General features: G+C 41.1%; 1 protein-coding gene across 1 annotated transcript; it reads left to right on the top strand.

Annotated features, from left to right (window-relative positions):
• The first annotated feature begins 363 nt into the window (after positions 1-363).
• Positions 364-2,964, top strand: LOC123407823 (60S ribosomal protein L34-like). The gene is made up of 4 exons (XM_045101050.1): positions 364-520; positions 751-830; positions 2,497-2,606; positions 2,684-2,964. The coding sequence occupies exons 1-4, from the start codon at positions 442-444 to the stop codon at positions 2,772-2,774; spliced, it is 360 nt and encodes a 119-aa protein (XP_044956985.1). The 5' UTR covers positions 364-441; the 3' UTR covers positions 2,775-2,964.
• The last annotated feature ends 10,646 nt before the right edge of the window (positions 2,965-13,610 follow it).

Below are 13,610 nucleotides of genomic sequence, written 5' to 3'. Positions count from 1 at the left end.
ATATTACGTTCAGAGCGTGTGTTATTTTTTCTTCCGTTACAACGCATGGATTTTTTTTGCTAGTGAAAATATAAAGTAGGCAGTAGAGAGGTGGTTCAGTGAGCAGTTTATAGTCGCTTCTAGGGACTAAAACGGTGAGTATAAGTGGTGAGTATTTTATAAATATTTTTCAGCGTGGGTGCATCCAGAGCAGACCGAGGTTCAGTTGGGTATTTTCAATATAAAAGCGGACTGGATTAATAATCATGAAAAACAAACAGAGAGCCGTCCGCTCACTTGATAAAGCATCCTCCACCATTGGATCTAGGTCACCCAGACCACGAACAGCCCTATAAAAGCTCTTCTTTCTCCCCTACCCTCGCTTCCCTTCGGCGCCGCCTCGTTACAGACAGCGGGAGCGAAAGAGCGAGCGGTGAGAGAACTCCGGGAGAGGGCGGCGAGATGGTGCAGCGGCTGACATACCGAAAGCGCCACAGCTACGCCACCAAGTCGAACCAGACTCGCGTCGTCAAGACCCCAGGTGAGGGAGATCAGAGGCGCCTGCTTTTGCTCGCTCATGTGTTTTTAGTCTTGCAACTGTCTGGATAGTATTGATGCCACTCGTGTATGTCTTGAATTTAGATGGATTTACGCTTGAATTTCGCATCCGTGTTTACCGCTCCCTTGACAGTTTATATTGAGTAAAATTTTGGGGGTCTTCTTCCAGGATCTCAACTCAAAGAGTTTTCTTGATGTATTACTGATTATTAGGTGGGAGGCTTGTGTACCAGTACACCAAAAAGCGGGCGAGTGGGCCAAAATGCCCGGTTACCGGGAAGAAGATCCAAGGAGTATGTGTTACATTCTCCCATTTTAACCTGTTATTTCATTAGATTTCATGCGTTGTATGCACCATGCGCTCAGACACGACCTGCATTTCAGTGAAGTGGTTGCCGATATAAACACACACAGTTGGACTCCAAACAAAAAAAACACTACATTTGAGTCCTGCCCTATGGAACGCGGCAATGTTTTCGTTCAGATTTTTTCGTTTCATGTTAATGTTTGAAGTGGGACTCGAAACACTACATTCGAGTCCTGCCCTACTATTGTTGAAGTAGTGCTAATTCTTGCTGAATCATGCTTTATACCTTTGGTTATGCTGAATTTGTCAACTCTGACCATACTGCAGGTGAATTTACCGTTCCTAGACTGATTTATTATAAATTGTCTATGTTTGCTACCCCCCCCCCCCCCCCCCCCCCCAAGCAGGAAATGGCATTGTAATGTCATATTTTATGCGTTTGCTTGTCTGGCCCTGAATTTGTATCCTTTGATCTGGCTCTCTTAACCGTGTGTTCTTGTCTGGTAATTCTTCTTGTGATATGAACATGTCTTCTGCTTATTTCCACTCTCTTCCAAGCCTGCAGTGTATAACTCTGTAATTTACGCTTACTGGGATATTATGCATTTGTATTTTGAATCTGAGCATGAACATTGCACTGTCAGTTCATCTTCATTTTTTTTCCTGAGCATTTTCTGTCGTATTAGTAGGGCTATGATTACAGTGGAACATGACAAGCATTTGCCCTAATTTTGTGTGGATTTAACCTAATATTCTGTTGTATTAGTAGGGCTATGTTATCATTTTCTTAGTTTTGATGTAGAGGCCTCATTATGATGTCTGTCTGGTTGCTCCTTTTGTTTTTTGCATTTGCACTCACAATGAAGTTGTACTACTCAGACTGTGTTCTTGTATAGTTCAATTGAGAATATTTGATTACTACTCCCTCCGTTCCTAAATATAAGTCTTTTTAGAGATTTCACTAGGAGACTACATACAAAGCAAAATGAATGAATCTACACTTTAAAATATGTCTATATACATCCGTATATTATCTTTTAGTGAAACATCTAAAAAGACTTATATTTAGGAACGGAAGGAGTATGATGTTGTCTCAAATTCTTCTGTTTTAACTGGCAATCTTTTGTTCAACATCTTTGTGATTTTTGACAATTTATAGGAGCTTGCTATTACGTTGTTTGACTTTTACTTCATATTTATCTGTATGTGGAATGGTCCATCTGCTTTTTGAAGGACTACATTCTTTGGGATTTGCTTACCCATGGGTGTCCACCATATTTGCATGACGTTTGTGCTTTGTGGAGATCATCATTACTATTTGTCAACTCTATGTGCCAGGTGCTTATGCTTGGTTGTAAAATTTATGTTGCCACAGGTGCTTAGCTATTTTACACCCATTCTTAACAACCCCCAATAGGTAGCATTGAGCCATTCACAAGTGAAATCATGTATGCATGTAATTGTGAAGTGCTGCTGGACTACTTTTTGCCACCGTAGTTCTATGCTTCTAGATAGTGATTGCTATATACATCAGATAGAAAAGTTCCCACTGAATCATAAGTTTATTCCTTGCTTTGTTGGTACATTATACTGCCTCAGTAACCACAATAGTAATTTCTCATTCTGATGGTAGTTCATATGCCAAACTGCAGATTCCACACCTGAGGCCTACTGAGTACAAGAGGTCCAGATTGTCAAGGAACCGGAGGACTGTAAACCGTCCTTACGGTGGTGTTCTGTCTGGTCCTGCAGTCAGGGAGAGGTAACCATCATTCATTCAAACAAGTGGTATTTCATAAATTTGCTGTTGAGCTAAGCTGATCTGTTCGTGCCGTGCAGGATCATCAGGGCGTTTTTGGTTGAGGAGCAGAAGATTGTGAAGAAGGTGCTGAAGATCCAGAAGACCAAGGAAAAGACCACCAAGAGCTAAACAATTGTGTGAGATAGGCGTCGTGGCGATGTTTTGTTTTTCTTCGAATTTGTTTTAAGCAATCAAGAATTTTTCTTGTCGGATTTGCAAAATCCTGATTCTAGCATGTGAGGTTGGTGTTGTTCTCTAGATTTTGCGAGATGGTTCTCTATGGATGCTTAGCCTTTGATGCAAGAGCTTTTGAACTCCAGTTTGGTTTGGATGCTATTGAGCTGCTCAGCCCAGTTAACACTGTCGGATTTATCTGTCCCATGAGAACAGTTTGATGCACCCAATTCTGCTTCAGGTACAAGTCCCAAACGGGTTAATACGTGATAACACAGATAACAGAATCGATTGCGCTTTTCTCAAATTGTGTCATACCCCCGAATGAATGTATTGACGTGTGTTCTTTCCATCACTAACTATTGCATGTCAGATGGCAAGAAACAGCCTTGTACTCCCTCCGTTCCTAACGTCATAATTACATAATCAAATAGTGTGTAAACGGGCCCCTGTTAAACCCCCTTCGTTGCCTCAAATCTGTTGAGTTTAATTACGGAAAAGATACGTGTGACACGAAGCAACATGACCTATTACCACCCATTTTGTCAGGTCAAAACAGATGACATCAACGAAAATCTTTTTTATTTTCGGCTTAAAAATATTGTATATATTAATTAAAAATCCAATTAAAAGAATCCGTTTTTACTATTAAATTCATCTCGATGAGATCTTCAAAACTGATCTCATGTTGATACGTTTCGGTGATTTCTTTTTCAAAACTTGCATGATGTTTATGCAGTAGTTGTCATAGTGTTTATACTAAAGTTTTTTCACATATTGTATCTATTTAACACTAAAGTTTTTTCACATATTGTATCTATTTTTTCTTCTAGATTTAAAGGTAACATTATATTTTCAACTACAATTTTTACGGCAATTTCTATTAATTGATCATGGCAAATTTTAGTAATTAACCATGAAAAATTTAATACATTAATCATGACAATTTTTAGTAATCCATCATGGCTATGTCATTTTTTTAAAGGTAAAAGAAATAGGTGAAACACATCATGGCAACTTCAATGTAAACACCATGACAATTCATGTGCAATAGACATGACAACTTTTAACCCTTAAAAAAAGTCATCGAAACATAATGATATGAGATCTAGTTTTGAAGATCTCGCCGCGATGGATTTAATGGTGAAAACGAATCTTCAATCGGATTTTTCATTTAAAAGATAAAATATTTTAAAAACTGGAAATCCAAAAAGATTCCCACATGCATGCACGCGATGACGTGAGTGCAATCTGTGTGTTATAGGCGTCTCGGCGGATGTTGCTCCCATCATATATATTGGCATTATATGAACTCTTTAATTAACCCATGCGTTAATTATGGAGAATCTCCACTATCCTAACCGCAATGTACGAGGGACACGATTGTTCGCTCGTGTCACTCCATCATCATAAAGACAACTGTTCACTTTACATCTTTCTCGATTCTTGTCTTTGTCTTTATTCTAACACGTTATCAGCACGCTCCGAGCGGAGCGATCTTGGCAGCCTGACGGCGCGACGCGGAATGAGCAGCAACGACGAGACGCTCATGACTGCACGCGCCATGACCACTTGAAAGCATATATGCTCCCTTGGTGGTTTGATGATTCATGACAACATACATTGTCTCTTAGACTAACACTTTTACCTAGTATATTTCAGGAATAGTCCATAGAGAGCATTGGCTAAAGGATTATGTGGAGATGCCCCTTGATGCAAGAAAGGAATAGTCCATAGAGAGCATTGGCTAATTGATGCATTGGGATCACAAGGTAGTGTGTTGATGTACTGCTGTGTAGATTATCACCACTACTGTTTAAGCCTACATTTTGTCATATTTGACATTATGATTGCTTTACAAGGTGCTCTCCCGCACATTTTACCAAGTCATGACATAAGGCATTATGGGTGAGTATCTGCTGATTGCATCAAATTATACTTCTTAATGCTATGAGATCTACTCCATTTTGGAGATTATCTTCAAGGTGTCATACTTTGCAGTTTAAGATCCACACTAATGGTTTCAAGCTAACTTCTTGAAATATCCATTAATTTTGCAAAATTCATTGCGACATTACCATGATGGTCTTTAATTTACTAGTCGTAAATTAACTATTTCTCGTAATTGATGGCTAGAGAATTTGAGGCATTCACTCTCAAGAGCCACCACTACCCTACATGGGCATGGACATCATGATCACTCTTGTGTCTCATGGGATAATGTGTGCAATCCAAGACTGTAGGATTCACCTCTGGTTGGAATCACATCGCTAACAGAAAAATATCGTCTTATATATATCATAAGGCATTATATTGATTTAGGTCTCCGCATATGGTTATTCTGTATCAACAATTCCTGGGACACAATGATCTCAAGGGCAAAGGTTTGAAGCTCATTTCAACCTCCAACCCAACAACACTAAGGAAGTAAATTGTTTGCATGATGTTCTTCCAGAAACATGCAACAACATGGCTATCCAGCAGTCACCATCCCCTTGAGCACGGAGAGCATGATGGTTGAATAGGACTCAACTAACATGTTTGGAGACTTAGACTAGTCTCTCAATCTCCCGAGTGATCAATATAATTTATGTCCATTTATGATGTTGTAATAACAACATAAGTATTGTTGTCACCATATATTGTATATCACAATATATTGTATCAACAATTTGGCACAAATACATTTTTATGTATTCTATATATCTCACATAGATTTTCATATTGAGAATCTTCAATTCTATATATAGATTTCTACGAGGGTCAATCTGATGAAATATGATATGTGTCTTGTGGACATATTGTAACTCCCAAGATGCGATCCTATCCTTATTTTGGCTTGAAGGCCTCGATAGGGATAGAAGCGCATCTCGTCGTTTTGCAAGAATGAACATTGTTACAAGTACATGTACATAAGAGATTAGTATATGGAATTGACTCACACTCGCCACAAGCTACATCATGAACATCTAAATGCAACAATACATTCAATCATCATATAGAAGAGCAAGGTTTGACAAGAGACGAAAACAAACATAAAAGAACGACGTCCATCCTTGCTATCCCAAGCTGCCGGCCTCGAACCCATACTAGGTCGATGATGAAGAAGAAGAAACTCCAAATAGAATAATCATCGTGCTCATGCCAAAGTATCACTTTACCTATATGTGCAAGTGTTGTTGTAGTAATCTGTGAGCCACAGGGACTCAACAATCTCATTTCCAAAGGTATCAAGACTAGCAAAGCTTAATGGGTGATGTATGGATAAGTGGTGTGCCTGTAGCAGGTAACTAAGCATTTGTTTGAGTGGCTAAGTTACGAGTACAAAAATAAGGGGGGGGGGTTGATCTACGCATAACATATGTGAACTAATACTGATCTCGAGGTGATCCTGAACACCTACTTACGCCAGACATAACCCCACCGTGTCCTCTCTCGGATACAGAGCTCACGGGAAGAGACAGTCATGGTTACGCACACAGTTGACATATTTTAATTAAGTTTACTTCAAGTTTGCTATGACCGGGTGTTAAACAAAGTTTCCAAGTTGCCACATAACCGCGGGCACGACTCTTAGAAAGATTTAACCCTGCAGGGCTGCTCCAACTTGTCCATCACAAACTACCACAAGGTGCGTCGGAAATATCGACCACGGAAAACTCGTGATCTCCTCGTATTCTTGGTGGAAAATCTCAACCTCGAGATAGCCCAAAGTATCCTCGAAATCCCTCGCACAAGACGTTCGAGAAAGATAAGACAAATCCAGCAAGGCCGCTCGACGTGTCGACGATCCCGGTAGTAGCCGCGTATCTCGTTCTTAGGACACGATGGATGAGCTATCTTTACCATGCCAAACACCGAGTTGCCCCGGGTAGCGTTAATGAGCTACGATGGATTGGACCAACACTCATGAGGAGCACTAGCCCGGGGGTTGATTAATTATCCACGGGGGTCAACGAGTCCCTATGCAAGTTTATTAGTTACTAGGAAAATGTACTACCAATATTTTTCCTTGCCACAAGAGTTTTATACCAAAACAAAAGTCAAGGGGGTCCCCATAACAACCCCAAGCATTTTAGGAGTGCTCAATTATGGAACATAACACTGGTATACAAGTAACTAGGGCGGCGAATGTGGAACAAACACCGAGCTAAAAGGCCAAGCCTTCCACATCTTACCAAGTATATATGTGCATTAAATTAAACAACAATAATACGGTGATATACCAAGGAACCCATGTTTTCACATGGAAGCACCTGCACCTGCAACTAGCAACACTATAAGAAGCCTGAGCAAGTGGTAACATAGCTAAACAGTGGCTGGGATGTGGAGGGGTTAGAGGCTTTCCATGGCAATGTTGGGAGGCTGACATTAACAAGTGGTAGGCAGTGAGACATAGTGATAGAAACGAAACAACTAGCATAGGAATGATAGTAGTGGTATATAGGGAAATGATCATCTTGCCTGTATCCCGCTTGGAGCAAGAACAAATCCGTGAAGTAGACGAAACAACGTAGTCGAACGGATCCTCACATTCTGAAGCGGTTCAAAACTCTATCGAGAAGAAACAATCCGGAAACAACAATCAACACACGATAAACACCACAACATATGCATGACATGATGCACAAACACATATGATGCATGTCCGGTTTGATATGCAAGGCATGCCAATCACAACAATAAATACTACACATTAAGTGAAGTTCAATATGCAACGAGTTGCATATTGACGAAACTTTACACTCAAATATTTCGTTCGTTGTCGTCTAGGTACATGAAAATATTAAATGTTGTTAAACATGGCAAGAGGTGAAGCATAAATAAACTACACTATCTAGGCATTTTAAATGAGGCCGGAAAGAACATATAGCATTCCGAAATGACCCCATATGTTAATTTCAAAATTTGTCCAGATCTGTACTAAACACATTCTATATTTATTAAACAGCAAAATAATGGAACATTTTAATCGGAGCTACGGTTAATTAATTATGAGATGAACCGTTTTAATACGACATTGTAGGATCGAAAGTATGTCTAGGGGGGGGGGTGATTAGACTACTTGGCAAGATAATTTTTTTGCTTTGTCCCAATTTTACTTGAGAGGCAACTACGACACTTATGACAAGTCAAATACACCCTACACATGCAGTTCTAATAGTATTGCAGCGGAAAACATGCAAGTGTAAATAGAAGGCTAAGGAAGGGAGATCAAACGCATGAGGTTGACACGACGATTTTTGGCATGGTTCCGATAGGTGGCGCTATCATACGTCCATGTTAATGGAGACTTGAACCCATGGAGGGTAACGGCTGCGACAGTCCACGGAGGACTCCACCCACGGAGGTCCACAAAGAAGCGACCTTGTCTATCCCACCACGGCTTTCGTCCACGGAGGACTAGCCTTACTCATGGTAGATCTTCACGAAGTAGACGATCTCCTTGCCCTTACAAACATCTTGGTTTAACTCCACAACACGAAGTTGGAGGCTCCCAAGCGACACCTAACCAATCTAGGAGGCACCACCCTCCAAAAGGTAATATATGGGGTAGATCAATGAACTCCTTGCTCTTGTGCTTCTAAAGATAATCTACTCAACACAAATCTCTCTCACACAGAATATGCATGGGTAGGAGAGGTTGATTTGGTGGAAAGCAGTTTGGGGAGGCTAGAGATCAAGTTTCAAATGATTGGATTGGAATATCTCGGTCTCAACACATGAGTAGGTGGTTCTCTCTCAAAAAATGAATCTGGAAATGAAGTGTGTGTGTTGTGAGTGCTTCTCCCACGAATGAGAGGTGGGTGAAGGGGTATATATAGGCAGCAAGTAAAATCCAACCGTTACACACAAAAGAGAAAACTCGGTGACACCGAAGTGGACAACCTAGTGGTATAGATTAGCACAAATTTGTGAAATTTTGAATCTCGGTGAGACCGATATATAGAACTCAGTAGCACCGAAAAGGTGACTAACGGTGAGATGGCCAAACTTGGTGGCACCGATACTCAAACTCGGAAATTCCGATTTTGTGTATCTTGGCAACAGAATGTTGGTCACACTGAACTCGGTAGCACCGATGCAGTTTTGGTTGCACCGATTTGGTGGGAATGGCTAGGGTTCTGTCTTGGGTTCAAACTCGGTGGTCCGATGTGGAAATGTTGGTTATGCCGAATTTTGGTATGTGGAACTTGACAGAGTGGATATGTGGAAAAAAATGAGTGAGTGTTTTGGTGGCTAACTTTGAGCATTTGAGCAATCAGTTCATTTTACTACCTCACCCCCTTTTAATAGTATTGGCTTTCCTATGGACTCAAAAGTGATTTCTCACAAATATAAAATGAAGAGTTTTCTAGCTTGAAGCTTTAGACAATATTATTCCTTTCTTGCATCCAGGGGCATCTCCACATAAACCTTAAGCCATAGCATCAATTATCAAAACCACCCTAGGGAGCAATTGTGCTTTCAATCTCCCCCTTTTTGGTAATTGATGACAAATATAGATCAAAGCTTCGACAAAAGATATAATCAATGATTAGCATCGAAGCTTTGAGAAGTATGTGAAAAGCAAGAGCTCCCCCTAAATTTGTGCATTATTTAAAATTTGCATTTGAATGCAAATGCACAATCGATTAGGATCATGGGTTACTCTTCTATGTCACATACATCTTGGTGGTGCGTAAAAAGAATAGCAATGCACATGACACCAACAAGACAAGTGAATGATCATCACATGGATAGCTAAAAGATAATACATATCATCACACAGGATAAAGCGTATGATCACACACAAATAGGATAAAGTCATCCAACAAACAAAGTTTTTTTTTAAAACCAAACGAGAGCAAATACTGTCAAAAGCTCTCTCTCACATGAAGTCTATGATCTATACATTTCTCCCCCTTTGGCAACAAGTTACCAAGAAGTTCAAAAGTATGGAACTACTCGTCTCTCTGGGCAAATGATGATGGAGTCGATAAAACGGCGTCTGCGAAGACTTCTCCTGACGTCCATGGAGCTGGAGGAGTTGATACTGAAGGAGCATGAGCCGGAGCTGGTGCTGAAGGTGCTGAAGCTTGTTATAATGACCAAGATGCGGTCCTTTCCGATCTGGGGATCAAGACCCCGAATTGGAAAGGAGCGCATCTAAGCGTCTCGCAAACAGGTAACACAACACATACATAATAATAAAGATAGACAATCAGGGGCTCAATTGCCTTCTCATAAATATCTCAGAGTACATCACGCATACAACCAAGGTAGTTCCGCTACGGACTACAAAACATAGAAAGGCTATGCTACCCTGCGTGCAGGCCCACGATCACGATCACGCCTCAATATTCTGGATAGTTCACGTACATGCGGTCTGTCTCCTCATCGTACTGCCACGCCAACTGCGTGCCGTCGGGATCATCTGTCTCTGGGGTACCTGAACCTGTTGGTATTGTGGAGGAATCCGTGAGCCACGGGGACTCAGCAATCTAAGACCTTGGTGCCAGAACTAGTCAAGTTACTAGGTAGGATAAGGAGAAGTGTTTGAGGTTGCAGCATCCTAAGCTTTATTTGGTGGCTAACTTATGTAGAACATTTATGAAGGTGGAATATACTAGCGATCGTGAATACTTGATCACTAAGTGATCCTGAACACCTACCTACGTCATACATAACCCCACCGTGTTCCCGATCAAAGAGAGATATTCGAGGGGACAGTCACGGTTACGCACACAGTTGGCAATTTTATTAGATTATGTTTAAGTTATCTAATATTGGATGTTAACAAAATATTCCAAGTTGCCACATAACCGCGGGCACGGCTTTCCGAAAGATTAAACCCTGCAGGGGTGCTCCAACTAGTCCATCACAAACGTACACAGGCCGCAAAGTAATCCTCTATCACGAATCTCGTGATCTCGTCGGATTCCTTAGAGGAAAACCTCAACTCTGGGGAGAACCAAAGCTTCACTGGGATTCCTATACGCAAGATATATCGCTAAGGTAAGGCAAGACTAGCAGGACCTCCCGACGTGTCGACGACCCTGATAAGAGCCGCGTATCTCAGTATCAGGACACGCCGGATAAGCGAAGCGTACAATGGCCAGAGAAATCTCCCGAGTTGCCCCGGGATGGCCCCGCACGGTGCTCTAGTTTGGACCAACACTCATGAGGAGCACTGGCCCGGGTTGTTGATTAAATTCCTCGGGGTAGCTACTCCGTATGCAAATTATTATTAAGTGATTAGCAAATTAACACCAATGTTGGGTCCTGCCGGACAAGCCTTAGCACTACGCGATTTATCGAGGGGGTCCCCATAACAACCCCGAACGTGTTAGGAGCGATCATTAGGGAATCAAACACCGGTAGCCGGTAACTAAGGCGGCGATAATGGAACAAAGCACCCGACAAAAGGCTAGGCCTTCCGTCATTTACCAAGTATATAGGTGCATTAATTAAATAACATAATTTAATATAATGATATCAAGCTCATGTTATCACATGAGTCAAAGCACCTGCATCTAGCAACGCTAACATTAGTAGCTGAGCAAAGCCTACTTAGCCATTCAAGTTTGCTAGGAAGGGATCATTATTTGGGTTCATGGCATCTCAAGAGGCAAATATTTCAGTGGTAGGCAGCTATCAATATGACATGGAAACTCAAACTAGCATAAAAAGTATAGAGATGGAATCAAGGTCATATCATCTTGCCTGTGATATCCTCAGCTTGGAATGGTTCTTGATCGTCCTGCACGTACTCTCCTGACTCCACGTATTAGTTCTCCGATCCCGGTGCTACCCAACATAAGAATAACATCCAATAAACAACAACACCTCAAGATGCAACAAGCACATGATGCATGAGATGAAAAATGAGCATGCATCACTATTTCTATCACTAGCACAAGCAAAAGAAGCTAATACAAGTTCCTGGACAGAACTGTACCCTAAGATATTTTGACATGCATGAGAATGACAAGATCTGTTGCGTCTCGTGAAAACGATGCAAAACCATATAAAGAACAATACAATCGGAGCTACGGATCAACGGGAATCAACGAAACAAGATATGAAGCCCTACGTGTCAAAATCTTCACCACACATTCAAATGGCACAAATCTGGTATTCCCAGGTTGCCAAGACATATAACAACCCAACATGAATGGATTGGAGCAAGGAAGAACACCACATCACCAACTAATCACTCACAAACAACAAAATGACAAAACTTCACAATCTGCCATAAACTGCATCTTAACACTTTGTGAGCTACATGCAAAGCACCTACAGCCACCCAACTATGACAAATAATATATGTGGCTGTAGCTAGCCAAGAATACTACCAGAAAAAGCAAGAATCACACAAAAAGGAATTATACACATGAAGATACAAGGCTGCAAACTTTTCCAAAACCATCAGATCTCAGGGACTTAGTGAAAATTCCTGCACCTGACTTTCTGTCTTTGCTCTGAAGCTTTTTTACAGCAGCCAAAACAATACCTACAGGGCTCCAAATGACATAATATTTTACAGGGAGATAGAAAAACATATCAGGTCCAACTTTCTAGTTGTAAGATAGGCCTAGATCACAACACAATGACCAACACAACCTCATCTACAGGAGAAGAAAATATAAACAGATTCTCAGACTTAGTGAAAATCTCAGATTTTCACTAATCTGGAATTTCAGCCACCAGCCTACTTTGGATGGGCACAACTTGCACACATGGACTCCAAATAATGAATTGAAACCAACATGTGGTAGAGGGGGTCACCCTCTACTACCACAATCAAGAAACAAATACAAGAGCACATCATAATCCATGGAACCAAGCTCTAAACTTAGAAGAAAATGCAAATATGACTTTCCAGAAAAATGCTCCAATGGAAAAAATGATTTCACCAATGGATTACTGGGATCTTTCTACCCCAAAGCCATATATAAAACATATGCACTTGCTTGGAGCAAGTGAGCTCAAACTAGGAAGGAAAAACTACATAGGATCCAACATAGTGAATAGTGCAACATTTCATGCAACTCTCACTAGAACAACTATCACATAGCTATGCTCATGTGCACAAAGACAATATGGACATGAGGGTTTGGACTCCATGTTGGTGTCATGCACCTCAACAACCCAAACACTACTACCACCTAGATCTTACACACACCTCATGTCCTCTTTCATATGAACATGAGGAGGAGCACAAGTGTTGCAAAGTGGGGCTGCCTCACCACACACTTATCACCACCACTACCTCAAGGCAAGCACTTACTCCCAAGAACCAAAATGAAGGGGATCTACTAAACAAGATAAAACATGGAACCATCATATCACCACACTATCTTCACATGCACATGTATCTACTAGAACAAACAACACAAGGCTCATCTCAAGTGCTTGTGCAATTGCACAAGCATGTGTGTAGAGCCACACACACACTTGCACACACACTCACCCCAAGCACTCACACACACATAATCACTCACATCTACCATAACACACATGAACACACATACATGCTCTCTGCCACTCCTCCATCAAGCAAAAGGAAAAAAATATAATGACACTTGTCACCCATTGATATAGGCAAAAGTATAGCAAACAAGGCAAGGGAAAAAATACTAGAAAGAAGGAAAAGATAATGGGGTCTCTCTGGGATTCAAACCCCAGAGCCCCTGGTGCAACACACCACAGCACCACCACTGTGCTACTGCTACTGCCTTTGACAGAGAGAGATGCCTAGACAGGGTAAGGCTTCCCTGTAGATTACTGTGCCGAAATCAAACAAAC

Source organism: Hordeum vulgare, chromosome 7H (assembly GCF_904849725.1).
Source record: "Hordeum vulgare subsp. vulgare chromosome 7H, MorexV3_pseudomolecules_assembly, whole genome shotgun sequence".
In the NCBI taxonomy this organism is placed as follows: domain Eukaryota; kingdom Viridiplantae; phylum Streptophyta; class Magnoliopsida; order Poales; family Poaceae; genus Hordeum; species Hordeum vulgare.
This window is presented reverse-complemented; position numbering and strand designations above follow the sequence as displayed.

Excerpts from the sequence above, each read along its gene's own strand:
- LOC123407823 (XM_045101050.1), top strand. The coding sequence starts at position 442 with ATGGTGCAGCGGCTGACATACCGAAAGCGCCACAGCTACGCCACCAAG. Across the intron at positions 831-2,496 it reads CCGGGAAGAAGATCCAAGGA|ATTCCACACCTGAGGCCTAC; the intron begins GTATGTGTTACA and ends GCCAAACTGCAG. Across the intron at positions 2,607-2,683 it reads GGTCCTGCAGTCAGGGAGAG|GATCATCAGGGCGTTTTTGG; the intron begins GTAACCATCATT and ends CGTGCCGTGCAG.